At 36.2% G+C, this 25,671-nt stretch overlaps 1 protein-coding gene and 1 pseudogene across 2 annotated transcripts in view; both read right to left on the minus strand.

Moving 5' to 3' along the window:
* LOC309666212 (cullin-1 pseudogene) overlaps positions 1-25,671 on the minus strand; it is a 334,922-nt pseudogene that overhangs the window by 211,346 nt on the left and 97,905 nt on the right. The window lies entirely within an intron of this gene.
* LOC309666472 (guanine nucleotide-binding protein G(t) subunit alpha-3-like) overlaps positions 3,625-25,671 on the minus strand; it is a 66,015-nt gene continuing 43,968 nt past the window's right edge. Inside the window, 9 exon segments of the mRNA XM_082473918.1 lie at positions 3,625-6,164; positions 6,167-6,313; positions 8,083-8,105; positions 8,472-8,602; positions 8,799-8,858; positions 8,862-8,878; positions 8,881-8,927; positions 18,354-18,482; positions 22,715-22,872. Of these exon segments, the coding sequence (XP_082330044.1) occupies positions 6,130-6,164; positions 6,167-6,313; positions 8,083-8,105; positions 8,472-8,602; positions 8,799-8,858; positions 8,862-8,878; positions 8,881-8,927; positions 18,354-18,482; positions 22,715-22,872 (747 nt within the window). The 3' untranslated portion in view covers positions 3,625-6,129.

Raw genomic sequence — 25,671 nt, forward strand, 5'->3', positions numbered from 1 at the left:
CAGTCTCGGAAGGTTATATCTTTCTAAGAATTTGTCCATTTCTTCCAGGTTGTCCATTTTATTGGCATAGAGTTGCTTGTAGTACTCTCTTAGGATGCTTTGTATTTCTGTGGTGTCTGTTGTAACTTCTCCATTTTCATTTCTAATTTTACTGATTTGAGTCCTCTCCCTCTTTTTCTTGATGAGTCTGACTAATGGTTTATCAATTTTGTTTATCCTCTCAAAGAACCAGTTTTTAGTTTTATTGATCTTTGCTATTGTTTTCTTTGTTTCTATTTCATTTATTTCTGCTCTGATCATTATGATTTCTTTCCTTCTGCTCACTTTGGATTTTTTTTTCCTTCTTTCTCTAATTGCTTTAGGTGTAAGTTTAGCTTGTTTATTTGAGATGTTTCTTGTTTCTTGAGGTAAGATTGTATTGCTATAAACTTCCCTGTTAGAACTGCTCTTGCTGCATCCCATAGGTTTTGGGTCGTCATGTTTTCATTGTCGTTTGTTTCTAGGTTATTTTTGATTTCCTCTTTGATTTCTTCAGTGATCTCTTGGTTATTTAGTAGCGTATTGTTTAGCCTCCATGTGTTTGTATTTTGTACAGATTTTTTCCTGTAATTGATACCTAGTCTCACAGCATTGTGGTCAGAAAAGATACTTGATATGATTTCAATTTTGTTAAATTTACTGAGGCTTGATTTGTGACCCAAGATATGGTCTATCCTGTAGAATGTTCCATGAGCACTTGAGAAGAAAGTGTATTCTGTCCTATAAATATCAATTAAGTCCATCTTGTTTAATGTGTCATATAAAGCTTGTGTTTTCTTATTTGTTTTCAGTTTGGATGATCTGTCCATTGGTGAAAGTGGGGTGTTAAAGTTCCCTACTATGATTGTGTTACTGTCGATTCCCCCTTTTGTCACTGTTAGCATTTTCCTTATGTATTGAGGTGCTCCTATGTTGGGTGCATATTTACAATTGTCATATCTTCTTCTTGGATTGATCCCTTGGTCATTATATAGTGTCCTTCTTTGTCTCTTGTAATAGTCTTTATTTTAAAGTGTATTTTGTCTGATATGAGTATTGCTACTCCAGCTTTATTTTGATTTCCATTTGCATGGAATATCTTTTTCCATCCCCTCACTTTCAGTCTGTATGTGTCCCTAGGTCTGAAGTTTGTCTCTTTTAGACAGCATATATATGGGTCTTGTTTTTCTACCCATTCAGCGAGACTGCGTCTTTTGTTTGGAGCATTTAATCCATTCACGTTTAAGTTAATTATCGATATGTATGTTCCTATTACCATTTTCTTAATTGTTTTGGGTTTGTTTTTGTAGGTCCTTTTCTTCTCTTGTGTTTCCCACTTAGATAAATTCCTTTAGCATTTGTTGTAGAGCTGGTTTGGTGGTGCTGAATTCTCTTAGCTTTTGCTTGTCTGTAAAGGTTTTAATTTCTCTGTCAAATCTGAATAAGATCCTTGCTGGGTAGAGTAATCTTGGTTTTAAGTTTTTCCTTTTCATCACTTTAAATATGTCCTGCCACTCCCTTCTGGCTTGCAGAGTTTCTGCTGGAAGATCAGCTGTTAACCTTATGGGGATTCCCTTGTATGTTATTTGTCGCTTTTCTCTTGCTGCTTTTAATATTTTTTCTTTGTATTTAATTTTTGATAGTTTGATTAATATGTGTCTCGGCATGTTTCTCTTTGGGTTTATCCTGTATGGCACTCTCTGTCCTTCCTGGACTTGATTGACTATTTCCTTTCCCATGTTAGGGAAGTTTTCGACTATAAGCTCTTCAAATATTTTCTCAGACCCTTTCTTTTTCTCTTCTTCTTCTGGGACCCCTATAATTCGAATATTGGTGTGTTTAATGTTGTCCCAGACATCTCTGAGACTGTCCTCAATTCTTTTCATTCTTTTTTCTTTATTCTGCTCCCTGGCAGTTATTTCCAACATTTTATCTTCCAGGTTACTTATCTGTTCTTCTGCCTCAGTTATTCTGTTATTGATTCCTTCCAGAGTATTTTTAATTTCAGTAACTGTGTTGTTCCTCACTGTTTGTTTGCTCTTTAGTTCTTGTAGATCCTTGTTAAATGTTTCTTGTATTTTCTGCCTTCTCTTTCTGAGATTTTGGATCATCTTTACTGTCATTACTCTGAATTCTTTTTTAGGTAGGTTGCCTGTTTCATCTTCATTTATTTGGTCTTGTAGGTTTTTACCTTGCTCCTTCATCTGTAACAAATTTTTTTGTCGTTTCATTTTTTTTTTTTTTGATGGGTGGTGTTGTATTTCTGTCTTACTGGTTGTTTGGCCTGAGATATGCAGCACTGGAGTTTGCAGGCAGTTCGATAGAGCTGGGTCCTTGGTGCTGAGATGAGGACATCTGGGAGGCCTCACTCTGATTGATATTCCCTGTGGTCTGAGGTTTTGTTAGTCCAGTGGTTTGGACTCAGAGTTCCCACCACAGGAGCTTGGGCCTGACCTCCGGCCTGGGAACCAAGATCCTGCAAACCCTGTGGCACAGTAAAAAAAAAAAAAAAAAAAAAAAAAGAAGAAGAAGAAGGAGCAGTACAGTATCAAAGAATAAAAAACAAAATAAAATTAGAAAGATAAAGAATATATTAGGAAAAATAAAACTATAATTGAAACAACTGCAACAAGGTTAAATAAAACCACGAAAGAAAAAAGAAAACAAGGGTGGGGAGAGAGCAAGCCAAAAGGAGAGATCACTAACAAAGTATAAAGAATAAAATAAAATTAGAAAAACAAAAGATTTGTTAGGAAAAATAAAAATATAAAAGTATCAGCAACAATGAATCAACAAAGTAAAACAGACCCCCAATCTAAAAGAGGAAAAAAGAAAAAAAAAAGCCTTGGCTATGGGGGCGGGACCTAGGCGGGTGGGGGGGGTGATGTTTGAGCATAGTGCGGGGACTAGGTGGGGCCACGTGCAAGCGTGGGGTGGGGCCTCTGCTTAGGACCTGTGCAGAAGGGGAAAGGAGGGCCTCTGGAATGTGGGGTTCCAGAGTTTGGAGGTAGGGCTCTGAGTAAGGGTGTGTGGGTGGGGTTTAGGCCCAGCTCGTTGGAGGGGGTCTCACAGGGGGGTCTCTGAGTGTAGAGGTAGGGCCCTGGGTGGGGGTGTAGGGGTGGGGCTTGGGTTCTGTGCAGCAGGAGGGAGGCTCAAGGGCAGAGGATTAGGCCCAGGAGCCCAACAGGCTCCCTGATGCCTATGTGGACAGGGAAAGCACTGGCCCTGTTACCTTCCGTTCCTTCATGCCCCTCCCCCACTGTCTCCCCCAGGGTCTCCCCGTCGCTGCTGCCACTGGACCCCTAACCATGGATGGGTCCCGCTGGGTGCAGGAACTCTTCCCCTCCCCCAGCCTCCCCTCAGGGGTGCTGTCTTGGAGGTCCGGCCTTTACTTTTGCTCCGCCTTCCCTCCCTCCCACTCCCTCAGGACCTGCTGGCTGGAGGGGGCCTAGGTGGGCAGAGGATCAGGCCTGGGATCTCAACAAGTTCCTGGGGGTCCAAGTGGGCAGGGGAAACCTGGCCACGCTCCCTTTTGATCCTCTGCCCTCCCAATGGTCCCCCCACCATCCCCCTTCGGGCGTGGGATCCTCCCCCTCCCCCAGCTGCCCCTCAGGGGTGCCAGTCTCGTCCCGCCTCCACTTCTCCTCCTCCCTCACTCCCCACGCCCCACGTCCTATCCGGTCACTGGGGGTTCCTCCCATCCCCTTAGGTGCCCTAGTTGTGAGGAGACGCACATTCTGCATCCTCCTAGTACGCCATCTTGACTCCACCCCCAGAAACAGATGCTTTGATTCTAACCAACTGTAACATTTCTGGTCTCAGGGTGAGTTTCTTCCAGCTGAAGTGTATCTTCCCATATTTCCCATTTTGCTGCTTTCTTTAATTAACCCAGAATGCTGTGTATCCACTCCAACCCCTTTTTTATTAAAAAATTTAAAAAGTAAAATCAGAAATAGACTCAATTTTTAAGGAGTGCAATCATTAAATAATGGAAACATTTATTTTATATTTTCCAACTAAAATTTCTTTTAATTAAAGTTGTCGTTTAGCATAGCAACTATTTTTGATTGTGAAGAAAAGTTTTTTAAAGTTCAATTCTAGGATTGGAAGGAATTGAACAGGTTTTTTTTTTTTTTATTAATAATCCAAACTGACCTCTACTTTTAGTTTGGTAATTTAACATTTTTTAAAGTTCTCAGAGAACAATATTAATAAATACATACTGATGCCTGTTAATTTTTGCAAAGATTGAAATGAGTTATGTATTTTTAAAAGACCATTTCAGACCTCACCCTTTCTACCTATGTTATCTAAAAGAGGAACCCTAAAGGTAAGTCAGAGTCAAAATCTAAGTTATAATAGTAGTATTTCAAAAAATATTCTTTTCTGGAACATTCTTTTCACACTGTTAGAGGAAAACAGATTAAAGCAGGAGAACAAAAACAAAGCAATGGATGAAATGACAGAATTTCTAATCTTAATTCAAGATCTCAAAGCATTGACTAGCTCCTAGCAAAATGTTGGGTTGTTGTCATATAGATAATGGGTCTTAGCCAGAAAAATTTATTGAATACCTGAACTAAATATTTTCTCGTACACTTTTTGTCTTTGGTATCTTAGGTTCCTTAATAACTTATATTTTGCAAAGAAATTTCAAATTAATTGTTCTTACTATAGTAACGTTTTTATTTGACTATTTGTTAATAACTCCTGTGTTCTTGAAAATAAAGCCAAAAACACTCTAGTTAAGGTTACTGATTGAATAGTGATCATTCTTGCATGTTTAGAATGGAAATGTGTTACAGAACAGTGAAGTAGTGACACTGAGACAGGGCTACCTAAATCCGCCTGAACTACAGATTCGCAAATTGCTTAATTTATGTTCCTTTCGTCTCATCTAGTTACACTAACCTAATTAGCTCTCTTTTCAAAGAAGTTATAGATCTTAAGCACTGATCTCCTATTCTGATTTATATATCACCTTCTGCAAGTGGAGAGAGTAAATGATATCAGACGTGCTTAAAAAGTATATGTTGTAAATAGTGCACACTTTAAAAAAGAAAAAGTCATCTTTTCTGTTTATAAATAATGATTTTATTTGTAAAACACCAAATTAGCTTTTAAAGAGTAGGCTTTGACCACTAGCATCCGGTGTAACGTTTAGACAACACAATACACTATTAACAAGAAGTTCAATGTTTCTCCTTTAAAAAAGTCTCCTAATTACTCACTCTTACTTCCTACTTCTTATTCACAAAGCTAAAACACACTAGTGCTAAGACGTTGAATTATTTTTTTCTCTTGAGGTCTCGATGTATTGTCCCCAAACCATCAATTACAATAATGTTTCATGCTGCTCTGGAATAAAATGTAGGAAACGAGTTCTCCTTTGAGGACTTTGTTCAGCCTGAGCAGCCTTACACTGTGTTCTTGACCACACGGGGTCCCCTATTTTCAGTCAGATTGGTACAAAAATATATTATTGAAATCCTCAATTCTAAAGGTAAATTCAGCATTAATGATTTTTTTCTAAGGAAAAGTAACAAATAAAAATTGGATGCATTTCTTTTGCATATGTAATTTCCATCAACAGGTACATGTATAGTGAACATTGCATTTGCAGGTGGCTGAATAGGAGTCTTCAATAAAATAAGCACCAGTAAAACACCACATGTATCATCTTTGAATAGTTTCTACAGTTACAGGCATGGTTACATTATCAGCAAAAATGAATGCCTCTCAAATTCTGGCCAGTGGAAGTAATATGGAATATCTTGCTTTCTTTCCCATTGCTCTATCATTAAAAATAGGCCACAGTGCAGAATTTACTTCCAAGTAAATTCAGTGTCACTGATATGTACAGTTATCGTGTTACCAAAAGGTACCAGTTTTCAGAACTGAGGACATCAAAGACACCCCAATCCTCAATATCTCAGAGAAATCAAAACTTATCCACATGCAGGTGACAACACATTAAAATTTTTGTGTGAAAAATTTTGCCATACAACACTAGTCATACAAGTTAATATCTATTAAAACTAAACACAGCACACAGCACCTTTTATGTATTGAAAAGTGTACATGAGCAAGAGTGGAAGAAAAAAGGATTTATTAGAAGAGCCCACAGTCTTTCAGATTCTCTTTATTATATCTGTAATGGCGTCAAATGCGAACTTGACATTTTGAGTATCTGTAGCACAGGTCATGTGGGAATAAATTTCCTTATCTTTTTTTAAATTCAGGTCTAGAAACTGGTTCTTGATGTAGTTCCTTGCATCTTCAAATGTATTTGGACCTTGTTAAAAAAAAATTAAAGAAGTAAACTTTAACTGCATTTAAAAAGCATAAAATTATTAGTAATATCAATAAGTTTTAGGATTTTACTTTGTGTGCTATTTGATGTTCTCAGGATTGAAAAATCAAAATGGCAATGGTTGATTATCAGAGGTTTACACAACATCTACTTTGTGCTGGGAACTGTGCTTACCTCCCTGGGGGCTTCAGGTGGCTAAAATGTAACCTCTGCATCAAAAAGCTCACAATAGAGTAGAAACACTAATATATTTATATAACAAAGTGAGTGAGTAAAAAAACCCGTATATATGTCAAAGATTAGGCATGTAAATGTGTGCATGTGTTGTGTGCATGGGTATTAATATGAAATAAAAGAAGAAAAGAATGGAAATTATAGATGAGTAGACTACATAATTAGTTGGTATTTGAGCTGGACCTTGAGGGATAGCTAGGAGAGACGAAGAATTGTGTGAATGAAAGCCAAAAAGTGAGAGGCGCTTACTGTATGATTTCAGCTCCATGACATTCTGGGAAGGGCAAAACTACAGAAATAGTAAAAAGATGAATGGTTTCAAGGGTTGAGGGCAGGGAAGATGTGGAGCACAGGCATTTTTAGGGCAGTGAAACTATTTTGTATAACGCTGTAATGGTGGGTACATTGACATGACTTTGGCATAACCCATTGAACTGTGCAACACAAAGAGTTAACCCTAACCTAAAATACGGACTTCAGTTAATAATACAACAATATCTGTTCATCAATTGTAGCAAATGTACCACACCACTTCCAGATGTTTATAATAGGGGAAATTGTGGGAGCTGGCCAGAGAGGGAGTATGTAGAAACTGTTTTTTCTGTTTATTTTTTTCATAAACTAAAAATTGCTCTGAGAAATAAAGATGATTACTTAAAAGAAAACATACAGCCCTGAATTATGATTCTATATTTAATTGGTAACATTCAGTACAGAAGCATGATTATATACAATCATATGATAAATATGTAAACGTAATTAATGTTTGCAAATAAGAAAAATATAAGTACTCATTATAGATGAGCACAAACAGCTACTTTGACACAATTCAACACCCCTGGCACATCTGGGCTACCCACATATCTTAAGTGGTGACATTGGGTTTATATTTGTGTTTAAATCATAACTATTTCCACCTTACACAATTTCATTAACAACAGGGCATATAACTATTTACCAAAAAGAAAAAAAAAAGTCTCCAAAAGAAACACAACCCTTTTAGAGAAACTGACATTTATAGTCATTGGCTAAGAGGGTCAATACTAAAACTCTAGGAGCTAGGAAAATTGGAAAAATAGATGTCACTCTTCTCATTCATTCAAGCTATTCCTCCGGAAACTTAATTCTGACTTTGAAGAGCCACTGAGGTCTAATACAACATTCCAAGGTTTCATTAGGAAATATATAAAAAAATGCCAATTTGGAATACAATTTACACTCCTATTATAATGTTTAAGATAATATAGTTTGCAATGTCATTATACATTACATAGAGTAGCAACCCTGGTCTATCTAACCACCTCCCCTTTATTCATTAGAGCTTTGCTTTAATGCAGGCAGTGTAGAGAGGGTTTCCTCTTTATTTGTAAGATTCTTCCCAGGTTGGATCATATACATGACTCAAAAAAGTATCATAAGCCTCAACCTCCTAAATATTACACATCAAGATCCAGATAGAAAAAATGTATCTCTATACAAAATTTTACTACTATGGAATTAAAAGAAAAGTATCTTACCACTGTACTCCAGAAAGCAGATACTAAGAGGCACTTTGGTTACTTTTTCTTTTCCTTTTTTTTTTTTTTTTTTTTTTTTTATAGAATCCACATCACAGTCTTCATGATAGAATGTATATATTTTTTAATTTATTTATTTTTGGCTGTGTTGGGTCTTCGTTTCTGTGCAAGGGCTTTCTCTAGTTGTGGCAAGCGGGGGCCACTCTTCATCGTGGTGCGCGGGCCTCTCACTATCGCGGCCTCTCTTGTTGCGGAGCACAGGCTCCAGACGCGCAGGCTCAGTAGTTGTGGCTCACGGGCCCAGTTACTCCACGGCATGTGGGATCTTCCCAGACCAGGGCTCGAACCCGTGTCCCCTGCATTGGCAGGCAGATTCTCAACCACTGCACCACCAGGGAAGCCCGGTTACTTTTTCTTGAAAGAGATCTTTTTTATTGAGAAACAGGACACTGGAGGTGGTTGCAAAGTACTTGTGATTACAGATACTGTTGAACAGGTGAAGGCTTTCATGCATTCTGTTCTGTTCTGTTAGGTATAAAAGATGAAAATGTGTAGGATTGTTATTTGCAAGATATTAATGGTGGGCATTATGAACAAGGATCTAGAAATAATATCTGTCTTTGGAAGGTCTTAACTGAGTTGGGAAATGGGGTATTCATATTGGAAAGCACAAGTGCTTATTTTTTACCTTGACCGTGTTTTCCTTTTACACTTACCACTTCTTCATCTTCCACCAAGTCCATGTCATAGGCACTGAGTGCAGCACAAAATATAATTCATGTAACTCCTTCAAGTAGTGAATCCATTTCTTTCTCTCAGATCTCTGTCCACCTACATCAAACATTCTTTAAAAAAACAAAAATAACAATAAAGAATCATACAAATATCCTCCAAAATTTACATTAAGATGAACATTTGGACTTATAAATGAATGCTCCCATCTGTTTAAAATGTAGTCTTTGTTTTTACTGATTATAAAGTAAGACTTGTTTGGCCAATTTGCAGCTCAAGGACTAGAGAAAAAGAGAACATTTGTTTATTTTTTTGGTATTCATGCAGGCTGGAGCAAAATAATTCACATACTGACTTTGAGCAACTGGAAAATTTACAGCAGTTTAGAGTTTTAGTAAGACATCTATTGGTCTTAGGGATTTTGATCAAAATCTATGCATATTCTTAAATATCCAGATCCCACAAGAAGATTGGAAGCTACCATAGTTCTGATACTACGATTCTTCCCTGTTCTCTTAGCTCCTCTTACCCCCATTCATTCATTCAATTATCATTTGTGTTATATGTACTAGACACTGTGCTAGGCCTACCGACACAAGGATAAAAGGACATGGTCACTCTGTCCCCCATAAGCTGGGTAACCTTGGGCAAGTTACTTAACCTCTCTGCACCTTAGGTTCCTGATGAATAAATGATAATAACAGTACCTATATTGTGAGGTTGCTTTAATGATTGAGTAAATACAGCATTTTTCTCATAAGTGTTAAAAGCTTACAACATCATTTGAACTCCTTTCTGTAAGGTTCTTGGACTTTTCCTAACATAAAATAAGGGAATTAACTTTTTGTCCATGTTTTCACAATTTATCTATGTATTCCCTGTGTGTTGTCACTTGCTATTGCGTATGGTGGTTTTTTCCATATACTTTTATTTTTATATAATTTTATTTCTAAATGTTCTTTTCTCCGTTATGGCTTCTGAATTTTGAATTGTTACTAAAATTGCCTTTCCCACTTAAAAAAAAAAAAAGGACTGGTCACTACCTTCAAAGAGCTTGCTGTCTTGTAAAGAGAAAAATACATTATCATAATATTATGTAATTTTCTAATATATAAGGTAAAATGTGCGCCCAGAGGAAGATTTAAATCAGCCTGAGGGACCATGTAACAGTTCCTTTAATATAAATCTAACTTTTTGCTATCTCAGGACTTTTGTGTAGTCCATCTCCTTTCCACGTGACACAGTTCCTTTCTTCCTTCCATAAGGCTGCATCTTTCTCAACTTTCAGGTCTTAATGTCAATATCTCCTTCACAAGTAACCACCTTGAGTGTCCATGTAAATTCTTAACTCTTTCCATTGCCCATTTACTTTCTATTGTATCACTCTCTTTATTTCTTTTGTAGTAGCTGTCACAATCAATAAATAAGTGGTTTATTTTTTCACATGTTTAATAGCTATCATCTCCCTAATAGAATAGTGGCCTCATGAGGGCAGGGACCTTATCTATATTAGTGATGGCTATATTCCCAGTACCAGGCACTGTGCCTGACACATAATAGACATACAATAAATACTTGCAAATAAATGAATAGAATCCATGTTAATGGAATGGAGGGAGGATTTTTACATAAAGTGCATGTACAAGTCATCAAGGAATGAGAGAACATGGCATGCTTGGGGCAAATAATTATATTTTTAGAAATGTGAAGATTAAGGTAAAAACATTGAGGTATATGGCCTGATACTTATTCATTTATTCAGCAAATATTTATTTATTGAGCATTTATTATATTTCAGGTACCAGAGATGATTCAGTCTTGAGAAGCTTGTAACTGGATGATGGTGGTGTTTATGTGCATGTGTGTTTGTGTGTGGGTGTGTGAATACACTTAGGATGTCAGTATCTGATAGGAAGTGTAGAGGGTGGGTTGTAATTTGAAATGGAGTGATCAGAAACTGCAGAAGATGATAGTTGTGTAAAAAGAATAGAGGCAGCAAGAGAAAAGGTTTTAAGCAGGCAGGAGTAAGCCTGAGGTGTTAGGCCAGAAATAGATTTACTGTGTCTTTTACATTACATGAGAAGGTTGGTTTTTATATTGTAGTCAATGGGGATCTATAGGAGATTTGGGGGTAGGGAATTAACATTTGTTTGTTTTTGTTTGCCTATTGTTATGGTAAGTCACTTTGATCTGAGTTCAGAAGATAGATTTGATGAGGAAGAGACCAGAGGCAAAGGAAAAATTATGGGGCTTTCATAATAGCTTAATCCTAAGATATTAAGTACCAGGGAGCATCCTAGCTGTACAGAGATTTCAAAGGTAATAACTATGTTGGGGTATTAAATGTCAACCAGCTGACTTACTGAAGATAATCAAAAGTACAACACATTGTAGTGCTAGTACTTTACCTTTCACATAACCAAGTGGAGAACAGATATATAGAACTGAAATTCCTCAAATATATATATGTACCAATGCAAAATCACTTCATTTAATAGTAGATTGAAAGAGAAGTTGCTCACAATATTGAAGACAACATTTAGGAATTCAATCGCTATGTGGTTTGGAAATTTAAATTCAGTGACAATAAAGACTATTATAAGTGCTGCTAATTACCAAATCCTCTGCAGTTTCAGACTTGTGATAAAAGTGGAGGAAGAGGACGGTATTGACTTTAGGTTATATTACGTAAAAATTAGCCAACAAATTTAATTTTTAAAATTCAGTAAGCATTCTTATGGAAGCAAGGATAATAAATATGCATTCAGACTTTTAAACTTTTAACCAACAATTATTTAAACTTCACCATAAACTTATAAGATAGGTACAGTTATTATTCTTATTTTTTTATGAGCCCTTTAAGCAACTTGCCCGAGGTTTATTAATTCAACTGATATTTGAGGCTGCTGGGTACCAGGCGCCGTGATAGGTTCTTTGTGTATGATAGTTACGCTGTGAACGTTGTTAAGCTTTGTTGTGAAGCTCGTTAAGTCTACTTACTTAGACTAGAGGTGTCTAACTAGTACTACATAGTGTCTACTGTTAGCTCTCAAACCCTCACCAAGTAGATTGGAATTATCTTTGTTGGGGAGTCTTCTTTCCCCAGGTCAGACAGTAACTCTTTGTGTTATCGAACAGGTGACTGGGCAAAACTTTAAAACTTTCCCCTTCGCAATGGTTTTGTTGCATTCTTTAAATGGACTATCTGGCTATCTCCTGAGTTTGATAGTTCAGCTTCTCTTTAGCCTGCTGTTGATATTAACACCTATGTGTAAGAGATAGCTATTCTCCTCTTCAGTCAAATATACACAGTTGGTAAGGGGTATAAGTTACGTAATATGACCCTTAGCCCACTGTTCTCTCAACACATCTTATAGCCTCTAATAAAGATGTTTAAATATGCTTAGCTCTCTCCCAAGGAAGGGAGGACAAAGATTACTCAGTCTTTGGGTTTTATTCATGTTGGTAAAATGGCTTCTGAAAGTCTATCTTAGATTGCATGCTAATAATCCTCTCATTTTATGACTCACTTGATAAATAGTTGGTTTTTTTTTTTTCTGTGCAGATTGATGTTAGGACATAGGTCCAGGGAGCATTGACCGTTTCTCTAATGCTATCTGCTATTATTGAACTGAAATGCTCATATAGCAAATTAGACCAGTGGCTGGAGTTTTGCTTTTATATTGATTCTCCTGGATATTACGTTAGCTCTAAGAAAGGTTACATTTTGTCTTGCTGCTGTTGTAATTTGTTTTTTACACTTCTTTTTTCATGTTTAGCTCTTCATCTAAATTTTAATTTGGGGCTTATGTTAGAGGTGTAAGGCATTATAACCACTGAAAAAATTTGGAGATTCCCAAAGTGGAGCATGGAAGAAATGTAAATATACACTCCATCATAACTATTCTGAGAAAAACAGTAATAGAAATCAGAGGAAAACCTGTATACTTGCTGACTGAATATCTGGATTGGTCAAATCTACTGGGATAATTAATGAGGTGAATGGATATGTGATATAGCTTGAATAACCTTAATTCCCTGAATAGTTAGGATAACTAGAGCTTTAGAGACTTTAAATGGAACTTGGAATTCTCATTTTGGAAAGGTTTTATTTATTTATTTATGTATGTATGTATGTATGTATGTAATACATGTTTCCTTAAGTCTGATATTTAAGTAAGGATTCCTAAATAGTAAAGAAAACGGGTTTAAATGCCTGAAATGTATGATGTAACTAAAAATTCACAGGCTAGGCTTTTAAGTGACAACTGAACATCAATTATTTGTTAAACTGCCCATGATATTAATATATTGCAAGCCATCAGAGTTTTATGGCTTTATATTAAACAGTTGACTAAACAGTTGAGTTTTATAGTCCATTTTAAACAGTTGGGAAAGTTATTGAGTTTTATTAGTTTATGTTAAACAGTTGGCTAAATATTTGGCCATACAAGGTTATTTACATTTCATATCAGAATAGACTATTATGGAATAATATGCCCTTTATAGTGTTTGCAAACTCATTGAATAGTCTAGGATAGCTAAAAATTAATAATGTTACTGCAGCTAATTTATTTGTGAGATGTCTTTGCTCATCCTATAAGCATGTGACTCTCTTGGAAAAATAACAAGTTCTGACATCATTTATACATTTGACCACAGAAAAATAGGATGTAATCTGAGTAGAAATTTATTTTAAACTATTCTGTTGAATGGGGTTTATTCAACATATTGGGCTATATCAGAAATGGTATAACTTCAAAATTTTTTTATTGAAGTATAGTTGACATACAAAATTATATTATTTCAGGTGTACAGCACAGTGATTCGACATTTATATACATTATAAATTGATCAGCACAACAAGTCTAGGTATAAAATCCTAAGGTGTCTACCTATGTCAACAGATCTGTGTCACCACTACACAGCCGCTGCAAAATGGCTTAACCAAGTCTTTCCCTGGTACCCAGTTCTGAAAATAGATTAGGGCAGATGCTTGCAGATAAAAAGTATATGCACAGAGGTCATTCTAAATCCCTTAATTGCTTGTTATTAAAAACAGAATCAAAAGGATTTACAACCATAAGGGAACCTGGGTCTCTAGACTCCCATAATTGTTAATACCATCATGTATTTCCTACTAAATGTGTGTGTGTAACTTAAAATGCCCACTAGATAATTCTCTGATTATTGAATAATATAGTTTTTAAAGTCATTAAAGTAAATTCTATCATGAGAATAAATTAGACATCATCTTATATAGCTTATAATTTTGGTAACATTAACCATGAACATACCTGAAACAAAGGTGTAGTTATACATGAGTTACTGCTCTGTGAGATCTAATAGAGAATAACAAAGCTAAGTTGGGATATAGCTGCTGGGTAGACAACCAGACTCACTCCTAAGCTATCTCATACTCCCACAGAAATGAACATAGTGCACATGATTCAACTTTAAATTCAAAACAATTATAATTTATTTCATATCATAGATCCACTAAACACTGTTGCAAATTGTTATGTCACAGGTACAAAATCTAAAGCTCTATGTTGCAATGGTTGCTGACCTCTTTTCCCTAGCTTCCGTATAGTTTTATGTCCTTTCATTTCTATTTTTTAATCATAAAGCAATTAGGAAGAAAGGACTTCTCTACAACTGATAAATCCTTGTAAATATGTAAGTTCTTTGCCCTGCGGAATTAGTTTATAGCAATAAAAGGGCTCACATTTGCATTGCATTTTCTGTTTACTTAGTAACTTCTGTAAAGAGAATTAATTATACCAGTTTGACAGTTGGAGTTCTGGTTTGATAAGAGCTCTAAGGAAATTTGCATTAAATTAGGTGATACATGAGGATGATACAATACTTTGACAGAGAGAACTTTTTCATTTTGATGTTCCTGTTTAAAATTCTACAGTTCTTGAATTTAATATGTAAATTAAGTCTTTAGTTTTAAATAGTCTTAGGGTGATTTATGCTATGTGAATACAAATCAATGCTAATGTGAGTACCTGGGCACTTACTGAAACGAAGTTGGAAGGTACCTTATTTTTACAATTCCTATTTTGAAATACTACGAAATTTTACACTGCAAAAGCCTATGTGCTTTAGGATAATCCTATTTAGCACTTGAAAAAATGTGATTTAGCTGTGAGAATTTATTAAGGGATTAATATATCTCAATTGCTGTGACTAAACATAAAAATGTATTTAAATGATTAAAATAATTCCTTAAAAGTATGCATAGCTGTGTTTTTTACGTTTTATAGTAAAATTTAAGTATTTTCAAAATTTTATTGTTTAAATATTTGTTTTTAGAGAAATTCTCCGCATTCTCTTCCTCATAGACAGTGCCTTTAATAACACACCCTCTTAAGCCAGAGAGAAAGCAAAAGAGCTCAAAACCTGTTTTAGTAGGTGCGAAAGAGGTAATAGTAGCGTAGTACAGAAAATGTTATGTCAAAATAAGTCTTAACTGAGCTTTGCAATCCAATTCACAAGCATCTTACATTTTAGCATCAATACTGTAATAGAGAATTAGCAAGACCTTTCTCATTCCTTCATAAGGGCCGGTGATATACGAAAGTAGAATAGATCACTTATACAACTTAAAATGCTTTACAAAATTAACCAAAGAATTACAAAAGGACAGGAAAATGATGATGCACTGATGAAAGTCTAGCATCCTAATGCAAATGCTGTATAATATTCAAAAAATGATTTAAAAAAATGTATGAATATGATATTACTTGGTACTGAGTGAACTTGATGTTTCAGGAAATGAACATGATTTTCTGAGGTTTTGTGTGTTCATTGGCAATTGTCGCATCTACCCTCGTTTTAGAAGCACAGACTGGTGAAGTACCACAGAGCCCTGACAACTGAAAGATACCTCCCCAATAGGCTGTCGTTTTATTCCCCCTTCCCTCTTCTCTCTGAAGGGAATTGTGAATGACCAACAACACTGGAGGAAACACTTACTGTACAGAAAAAGAATAGTTTCCAGCCCAATTTACCTTATAGCCCATCAGTGATAAGCAGTGTAAGAAGTGTGATATTTGAAGTTAGGAAGATACGCATTTTAATCACATTTCTAGCACTTCTGTGTATGATCTTGGGGAAACCTTTTACTTTGTTTTAGCCTCCATTTCTTGACCGTTTATCCTACATAAGGATAGCAATGCCCATTCATCGTGTTACAGTAAGGGTGTGAAGGTAGTGTTCATAGTTGCCTGGCATAGTACATTTATTCCTCCAGCCGGGATTGACTGTGTGCCTGCTCTGGGTTAGTCAGTGTGATAATCACAGGAAATAGAGTTGTAAGCAAATATGGCCCCTGGCCTTCTGGAGCTCAGAGCATGTCATGCAGAAACAGAAGCAAAAAGAACAAACTGATAAAGAAACAAGGCAATTTCATATATTGGTATGTTTAAAAAGAGAAAAATAGTGTGATATTATCAATTGTATAATGGTACTGGCTCACACTGGCACAGCTAGAAAGAACTGTTTGTTCATATTTCTTCCCAACTCTACATTTAGTGACATCATGTTGGTAGGTTGAAATTGGCTATTATCAGGGTGTTTACACCCGGGGACTCATCAAGGGCCAAAAATCAGGCTGCCCTCCATCCCCCCACTCCTGAGAGCTTGTTCTTATGTGCTTACTCACACTCTGCAGGGTATAGTAGTGACAGGGATATTAAGGGATGGTTAGTAGATAGGATGGTCAAGGCTCCATGAGGAGACAGCCTTTGATTTGGAAACTTAACGATAAGAAGAGGCCAGTCCTTGCAGAGATCCAGGGTCAGAGCATTTTAGGCAAGGAGAACAGTAAGTGTGAAGACTCTAAGGCTTGGAATGTTCAAGGAACAGGTATATTAAAAAGATAATTCATGCTAGTGACTATTTCTGACAAGATACTAAATTGGTTGATGTTGTAGAGAATGACCAGGATTGGGAGCTTCTAGGTGTTCAATGTGCGGCATTAAGTGTTAAAAGTGGCTTCTTATGATCCAGACAGTCTAGGATCCAGAAAATTCCATTAGCTTATGTAAGGTAAGCGAACACCAAGTTATAACTCTGTGCTGGTACTTCATTTCAAATAATCTTCACAACAACCTCATGAGGCAAGTAAAGAAAAGGTAGCTTTATTCCTCAAAAACTGCTGCTAATTAATGGAGAACCTGGGATTGGGACCTTGGTAGGATTAGCCCCAAGGCCTACACTCAGCTTCTAGTCTGTGTTTCAGTGAGAAATTTGGAGAGGAGAAAGGAGAGTACGAGAGAAAAGTGAGTGTGCCACAAATGCTTGGACAGGCTTAGGAGGGGCCGAGAGGAGGAATTGGACTTGGGTTCTCAAAGGAAAACTCTGAAAACTGGACCAAAGATCAGGAGTCTGGAGAAAGTAGTTGCTAAAGAGGAACTGTACCACAGTGATGACAAGCCCGAAGACAAACAGCTTACATTTGCCAAGAGAGACGTCCATCCCAGTCTTTGCAATTCCTTTATCCTGGTTTGATCTTTGGTTCATCTTTCAGAAAATTAACTATTTGTGGGCCTGAAAATGAGGGGTAAATTTTGAAGGGCTTTCTTCCGTATTAACTTGAAAACATCCTGGCCATCCATGTAATAACTATTCTAATGAGATACTATGTGTCAGTAGTTTTAATACTCAAAAAATATTAAACTTTGATCCCACTGAAACAAATTTTCCTCATAAATGGATACAAATAATTCATGTCACCTTTTTTTTTCATTTTTTATACTTTAAAAAAAATTCCCATTATCGCGTACATGAATGACTGAACTATGTTTTTACTGACGTCTTTTCATTACCAAGGGATACATCTAGAACATGGTTTTAATGTTGAATACTCCATCTCATCCGCAATCATAGGGAGAAGTACTTAAGTGTCAAGGGCCATTTTCTAACACTCTGGTATGGATTTCTATTTCTCGGTATAGTAAATGAGTAATTTTACAATAGAATTTCTAGGAGTGTCTTGATAATGCAACAGCAATGAAAATAATGGACTCATTTTTATACCCAAACCATGCTCATAAAATAGGCCTTGTTATTCCAGTAAATAGCGTCACATTCAAATAATTCTCAATTATTTGCATTTTTTTAAATTAAGAAAACAAATTAAGAATATTTCAAGCAAATGGGAGAGTAGGAAGGCACAGGAAATACGATCCCTGGCACCTGTTGGTTAAATGTTATTTAGATATATTTCCTTTTTTTTTTTTTTTCAAAGTAGGATATCAGTTTCAACTATGAGGAAAATAAAATCTAGCTCCCACCTGCTCAAGACAGAGGCATTTTTACTGGAGGGCAAGGATGAGGTTTAGGATGAGGGTTGGCATGTAGAGCTACAGGAGGGCAATGAAAGACAGCGGTACTGAAAGTACCTGAGGCCTAGTGAGCATGCCCAAGGACTCACTGCACTTGACCATGGGTTAGAGTTCTCCTCCATGAAGAAATATTGTGTCTGATGCATATTTCTGTTGAGAGTTCAAAAAGACATTGGATCATACCTGAAATGCAAGTCTTTAAAGGAGAATTGAATTTCAGTGATTCTAGTTGTTTTCACTCGAGAATGTAGAACATCTTGCTCATTTGGGACATAGCCAGGAGCTGCTATTCTGTCCAAATCGTTCAGGTAGCTAATAAGAAAAACAAACAAAATAGCATATATAATTTTAACTTTGTACTAGAAGATATCAGTATTGAGTACAAATGAATTTTTAGTTTAGAGTCCATTAAAATTATTAAACTCCAGACTGGTGCTTTTCAAACTCTGCTCCTCAGAATTACAAGAACATGGTGGCTGGGATGTCGCAGAGCACTGAGTGTGACACACAGCTGACCTGTGGGACCTTTTTTTAAAGGCAACTGGATGAATGAATGCTGCCTTAGCTTGTATTTTATAAGGATGAGGTGATGGATTCACTGGCGTCTGAATAGACATTTGAGAAGAAAGCTCTCCTTATAGGACTTAGATCATCCCCAAAAGCGCTACCTTGTAATGATGGTCACTAGACTAGTCTCAAAAGGCTGTTGTTTGTATGTAGGCACTTCAAATTTTAAGAGAGTGACTGGTTTTAACATCATAATTTGATGGTGGTTGTGTTGTTTCTCCTGGATTGTTTAAGAGTCGGAATAGTTTTCATTAAGAACCATGACTATATCCAGTTAGCTCAGTAACAGAAGAAACTTTTGACTTTCTTGCTGGTTCATGCTGGAACTAGTTCATGGAATTGCTGACCCACTCCCGAATCACACTCCTGGGGATAGCAAGCTGAATTTCCACACTGTATCCTCTCCAACCTCCTCTTCGCTTCCATCAGTGCCTCAGTGTGTCCTTCACTCTTCACCGGAGGCCGTATTTAAAAACCCTACTGTTAACAGGAGAAATACTGTCCTTCTGACCACAGGATCTCTCACAGGTGGTGAGAGGCAGCAGTGAATCTGATTAAGCTGTGTGCTCTAGAAGAGTCTGTTAGATTAGAGGAAGCAAACTGTTCTCAGCTTCATCCTTCAAACCAGATCATGTCCTTGGATAAAACAAACTGTTTTACTGCTTTAAAAACAGTTGAAAATCACTTATTATACACTTTTGATACTAAGGCTTTAGGAGCTTAGCAATATGGCTATTTCTATAAAATTGTTAAATAGAGATAACAATAACCTGGTAAGGTTTTTATGACAAAATTGTCCATTATATTGAACCAAGTTTATACATATAACCTAAATAGAAAGATCATAATGGGCATGCATCCATCTAGACAGAATTTGAGAGGTATAATCTAACTGAATATTAGTTATTACTCGGCAGTTGAAGTTTTCAGGGACTAAGCTGAAGAGCTCTTATGCATTAGCGCCTAGCACAATGCCTTGAAAGTCAATGCTATTTTATTTTATTTTTTAATAAATTCAACAGCAATATAGATAATTTATTCTTGGAGGATCTTTCTGATTTTAAGCTGAAATAAACTAAGAATTGCCAAGTGCCTCAAAGGGATGTTGGCCAAGGACCAATAGACAATCACACTTCAGAAACACATATATGTATAATGTGAAAATGTATCACCATGTTTTATTCTAATAAAGTTTAATTTTATTAAAAAAGACAAATCAAGATAGAAATATCAGAAGAAAGTATTGGAAAAATGTTCTAGTTTATCTATCTTCGATTTTTGAAGCCAGGTCCTTGGTGAGTTTCCTGTTAACTCAGGCTGCATATGTGGTAGTATATTACTGCTCAGCTGGTTCATGCAGGAGCGAAAACCAAACCAAACCGAACCAAACAAAAACATACCTGCCATGATAGAGATTAAATTCATTTTAATGATAGCTAAATGAATGCTTTGGTAAAGACACATTTTAATGTACTCTTATTTGCATGCATAAATGATCTCAAGCAAAGCAGAAGCAGTAGCAGAGTGACAAATTTGCATTTAAGACGTTCATTTTAATAAACAAATATAGAATTTGGGTGCTCAAGCCTGTGGTCTAAAACTTAAACCAGATGCCCTGAATACATATAGCTCAAATCACTTAAAAAATACCTGATTCTTTTTCTAATCATATAAAAATAGTATTCTCCTAGTAAAGTCCATGTTGAATCTTAAAACGTGGAGTTTAAGTCATACACTGGACAGCCCAGTCAGCAAACCGTGAAGTATTAATTAAAATTTTTCCCACTGTCATGACCCTTTTCTTTCAGTTTGCTAGTACTGATTAAGGGAGAGGTGTTATGTTGCCAACAAACAACATTCTCTGATTAGGACTCACCTCTTTGCTGGCCTCAACTTAAAGGGTTGCTAGGTTTGAGAGAATAACAAATACCTCACTTTCACAAAAAAAATGGGTGGATGGATGGACGGGTGGATGAATAAATAGACAGAAGGAAGGAAAGAAAGGAAAAGACGGAGGGGAGGTAGAGAAGAAGAGAGGAGAAGGAAAAGAAAGACCCCTTCCCTATATAAGGCATATGAAATAAAATGGATGTGTTATCAATCTGATAGTGTATTTAGTTTTAAAATGTGAATGTAATTAAGTATTTGAAAGAAAAAATGCGGCTGTTAATTTTTGGAAGAAAGCAATGGCCATTCAACTATTTTTCTTAGCAAGCTTTTACTTAATCTCCCCTTTAAGAATCCCTAAGGGAAAAGAAAGTTAACATTTAAATTTTAAGATTTTAAATGAAAACGTTCTTTTTCCTGTAGTTATTCTACGGCTCTTTGCAAATCGATGTGGGTGGTTAAAAATCATTACATTACTGGTGATGTTCACAAAAATGGATGCAAATAGATATTGTGTAGATTTGTTAAACTTGAAGAACAGACAAATGCTTTTAATATGAATCTGAAATGTGATAGTCCCAGTGAAAAATATATTTTATGTGTCAAAACAAAGAAAAAAGCTAAAATTAAAGATTAGAAAGTGTAGGAAAAACAATAAAATGTCATTCTATTTGCCCATTTTGGGTATACAATATGTATACAATACAAAACAAAATTTTTTTGTTATCAAAGAGCAAAGAATTTGGTAAACATAATGATAATATAATTGCAAATACAAGTTACATTATTTTAAGGGAAAATGTTTACCCAGTAATGTGCATCTGAAACTAAATGTATGAATTACAAGTACTGAACTATCCTTCTCTTCTTCTCTCCCCAGAACATTGCTAAGCAACATTTTATGAGAATATTCCATAATTCAGTTTCTGATTGTGACTGCCTTTATCAATGATTCATATCAAACAGCAATGTTTTATACTATAGAGTAGTATTAAAACATTGTTGATGTAATCACAGGATGATATCCATTCTCTAGGTCATCAGAGAGATAAGAGTAGGACTTTCCTCCAAGGGCAATATGTCCATTGGATTTTGGAATTTAAAATGAAAACGAATGAGCAATCACAGAAGCCTGTTGTTATGTTTTCCTAGAATTTATATGGTTTGTTTTCTCTCCATAATCCTCCTACTCGTTATGCTTAAAAATCTGAAGCATCATGCAAATTTTACTGTTCTGTCCTCAAATAATCTTTCATTTGTTTAACTTTTACTTAACTGTTTTTTAAAGTACTGCTAGCATGTTCTGTTGGGAGCCTCAGAAGAACTGTTATTTGTACCCTTTTACACATTCATATGCATGGACAGAAATATAGAATAAGTATTTACATTATATTTACATGCATGTGCACACGTGCTTATAAGCATGTAACCATGGGACAGGTCAAGGACCACTTACTAAAATGGAAATTTAAAATCATTTTGATAATGAAATTATAAACATTGTTACAACATCCTAATTTCCTTATGGCTAAACATTGCTAACTGGTTGATATTAGTTGTGAAAATTATATAATCTTGCTTGAGACTCAAAAAGAATCCCACAATATACAAATGTTTTTCAAATCAATACATAACTTTCTTCTAAAATGCTATATCATGCCCCTCAAACCAGTGGAGCCAAAGCATGTATCATTAATAAGGTTATTTTAGAAGATGATTTTAGTAACTTGAATAGAGATGAAGTGAATAGCCCAAGACCTCAGTGTACATATTACCAGTCTGTGTTCATGTTGAACTTAGTGTGTAAGGATTAAATCTTTTTAATTGGGAGAAAATATTTACAACATATATATCTTCTCAGACATACAGGTTCAAAATTAGTTATTTAAAATGCTCCTGTGGTTATGTTTTTTACATCTTATTTACATCATCTTGATCTTTTTTTCTTTCTCTTCACTTGCTTTTTAGTATGATAAAATGTAAAGCCATTTACTTTCATCATTTGTGATTACAAATGTAGAGCATACAGAGTTACAATTCTTAAATGTAAATGTTTCAGCTACAGTTGCTGTCAAAATGCATTCACTTACTAAGCTGCTGAGTCGTTGAGCTGATATTCAGATGCCCTTTCAAAGCAGGCCTGAATTCCTGGATCTCTCCACAGTCGTTTTATTACCTCAGCCAATTCAGGCATCATGCTGCCATCTTCCAGGGTATTTGTTATCGCATAAAGTTGTCTTTGGTCTTCCTATAGCATTGTTTTTGTGAGAAGGATAAAAATACATTGTTATTTGGGATCACATATTCTTCTTTTTCCAATAGAGCATTTCAATTTGGTGATTCTTATTTCATTCAGTAATAATTTCATTGAGCATCTAGTCACTATATTTTCAGGTTAATACATTAGAACTCAAGTTCCTTATAATGATTGGCTCATGTCCAGAAAAGTTTTTCATTGCAAAAACTGTGAACTGTTACATGGAGAAATTAGGATATTTTGGTATATATCACTGACTTCTAAATGTGATGCAAAAAGGGATAACAATATTTTAATGTGAGTCCACTGAGCTTCTAGACGACCAAAATGCTAGTGTCAAATGGTAATGAACCTGATCTAGTCAGACACATTATTGATCATGGCCGTATATTTTCCAGGAAACAAAAATACCAAGTAAGAATTAGAGTAAAAAAGGAAATTAAAACTCAGTACTCTAAAATTATAGTTTAAAAAAATGTATTGATGTACAGTGTTATTTGCCATCACATACCTCTTTGTAATCATAAAAATTAGCAATGGTAAACTTTTTTTAAATTAATTAATTAATTTTATTTTTGGCTGTGTTGAGTTTTCGTTGCTGCGAGCGGGCTTTCTCTAGTTGGGGCGAGCGGGGGCTACTCTTCGTTGAGGTGGGCGGGCTTCTCATTGCTGTGGCTTCTTCTGTTGCGGAGCACAGGCTCTAGGCGAGCAGGCTTCAGTAGTTGCAGCACACGGGCTCAGAAGTTGTGGTGCACGGGCTTAGTTGCTCTGTGACATGTGGGATCTTCCCGGACCAGGGCTCAAAGCTGTGTCCCCTGCACCTGCATTGGCAGGCGGATTCTCAACCACTGTGCCACCAGGGAAGCCCAGCAATGGTAAACATTTTGATCGACCCAGTTTTTGAACATCCTTGTAGGTGTTGTCACTTGCGTGCCTTTGGGGCAAATCGATAGGGCAGAGTTGAGACCTCATTAGGAAAAGAGATGGGAAGGAAGTAAAGTAAAAAGAGGAAAAGGAGAAAAGTAAAAGCAAGCATTGTGTTACTCCTGATGGGATATTTGGAAGTGACAAGGGCAGAAGGAAATAAAAGTTTGAGTAAATAATGTAGTCCACAGTTTACTTAAACTAATAATCAAAAACTGGTTTATGACAAAAAAATTTTTGATTAAGAATGTGGATTTCAGAATAATTCAGTTATTGACCATGATGCTAGGCCAAGCAAATGAAGAGATCTGGGCTCAAATCTTGGTTGTCAGACGCCAAATCTCATGCTCTTTCTTGCTCTAACTCTTTTGAGTGCATATTATTATAACAACTCACATGACATTTAGCACTTGTAATATTTTACATAATCCTGACAACAGTAGTCACATAGACACAATATTTTCTCCATCTTACAAATGACGAATCTAAAACTTGGAGGTAAGTTTGCCAGATCAATGAAGACAATAAGCATTGAAGAGTCAAACCCAAACATATTTTCTGCAAAATCAGGTGGATGCCAGTGAAGTATGTCCAATAAGAACCTGATGACTTTCTGATATAATTCAGTTTATTATTATTTGAAATCTATGACAGGCTTCTGTCACCATTTTACTAAAAATCTGCTCTTTGCATGAAGAACTAAGGGTATATCTCTCATTGTTAAAGAGAGGCTCTGTTGAGACTAAAAACCTTATTTCATCTTTCTTCACAATCGGATTTTATTGCCAAACCAAACTGATCAGATGACCACTAGGCCACAAACTTTAACTGGCCCAAATCAAGGGATTTGATCCTATTTTATTGCATCAACAAAAGGTGAACTTTAAAATCCTTCTTCCTGATTAGTTTGCTGTGATAGGAAAGTGCAAATTAGAGAAATATGATCCGATCACTTTGCTGGCATCATCCTATTTGCCTCCTTCCACACTAAAGTGCCATTTAGGACAAATGATGCAGTGCAACAGCTGCTCAAACAGTATTGTCCCTAAAGGGAAAAAAATCACATGCCTTGTAAGCTTTACAAAACAAGCTATTATATACTCTTTCATTCTTTTAAATAGTTACCATTTTAAATTTACATATACTTTATTTGTAGAGGTATCAAGAATATAGTCTCACCTTGAGCATTTAAATGTCATAAAGTCCTCTTTGATCATCATTTATTATTAGCTTCCTCAAGGGCAAGCCATCCTATCAGTTTGGTTTTGTCTTTCAAGACCTTTTATATTTTAGTGTACTGCATGCAGAGGTAAAGTCGATGGTGGTGATTTTCAAACCAGGCTGCACATTGTGAACATGTGGGGTACTTTTTAAAAAATATCGATACTAGGACCCCAACCCAAACAAAATGAGTCTGAATCTCCAGGTGTCACGGTCTGCAAAGGTAGTTTTAAAAATCTCCCAGGTGGGGCTTCCCTGGTGGCGCAGTGGTTGAGAATCTGCCTGCCAATGCAGGGGACATGGGTTCGAGCCCTGGTCTGGGAAGATCCCACATGCCGCGGAGCAGCTGGGCCCGTGAGCCACAATTACTGAGCCTGCGCGTGCGTCTGGAGCTTGTGCTCCGCAACAAGAGAGGCCGCGATGGTGAGAGGCCCGCGCACGGCGATGAAGAGTGGCCCCCACTCGCCGCAACTAGAGAAAGCCCTCGTACAGAAACGAAGACCCAACACAACCATAAATAAATAAATAAATAAATGAAATTAAAAAAAAAAAAAAAAAAAAAAATCTCCCAGGTGTCTCAAATGTGCAGCCTGAGTTGAGAATCCCTGGCAACATATTTTTTTAACCATAAATAATATCGTATTA

The sequence above is a fragment of the Balaenoptera physalus genome (genome assembly GCF_965194825.1).
Source record: "Balaenoptera physalus genome assembly, chromosome: 8".
NCBI classification, from domain to species: Eukaryota; Metazoa; Chordata; class Mammalia; order Artiodactyla; family Balaenopteridae; genus Balaenoptera; species Balaenoptera physalus.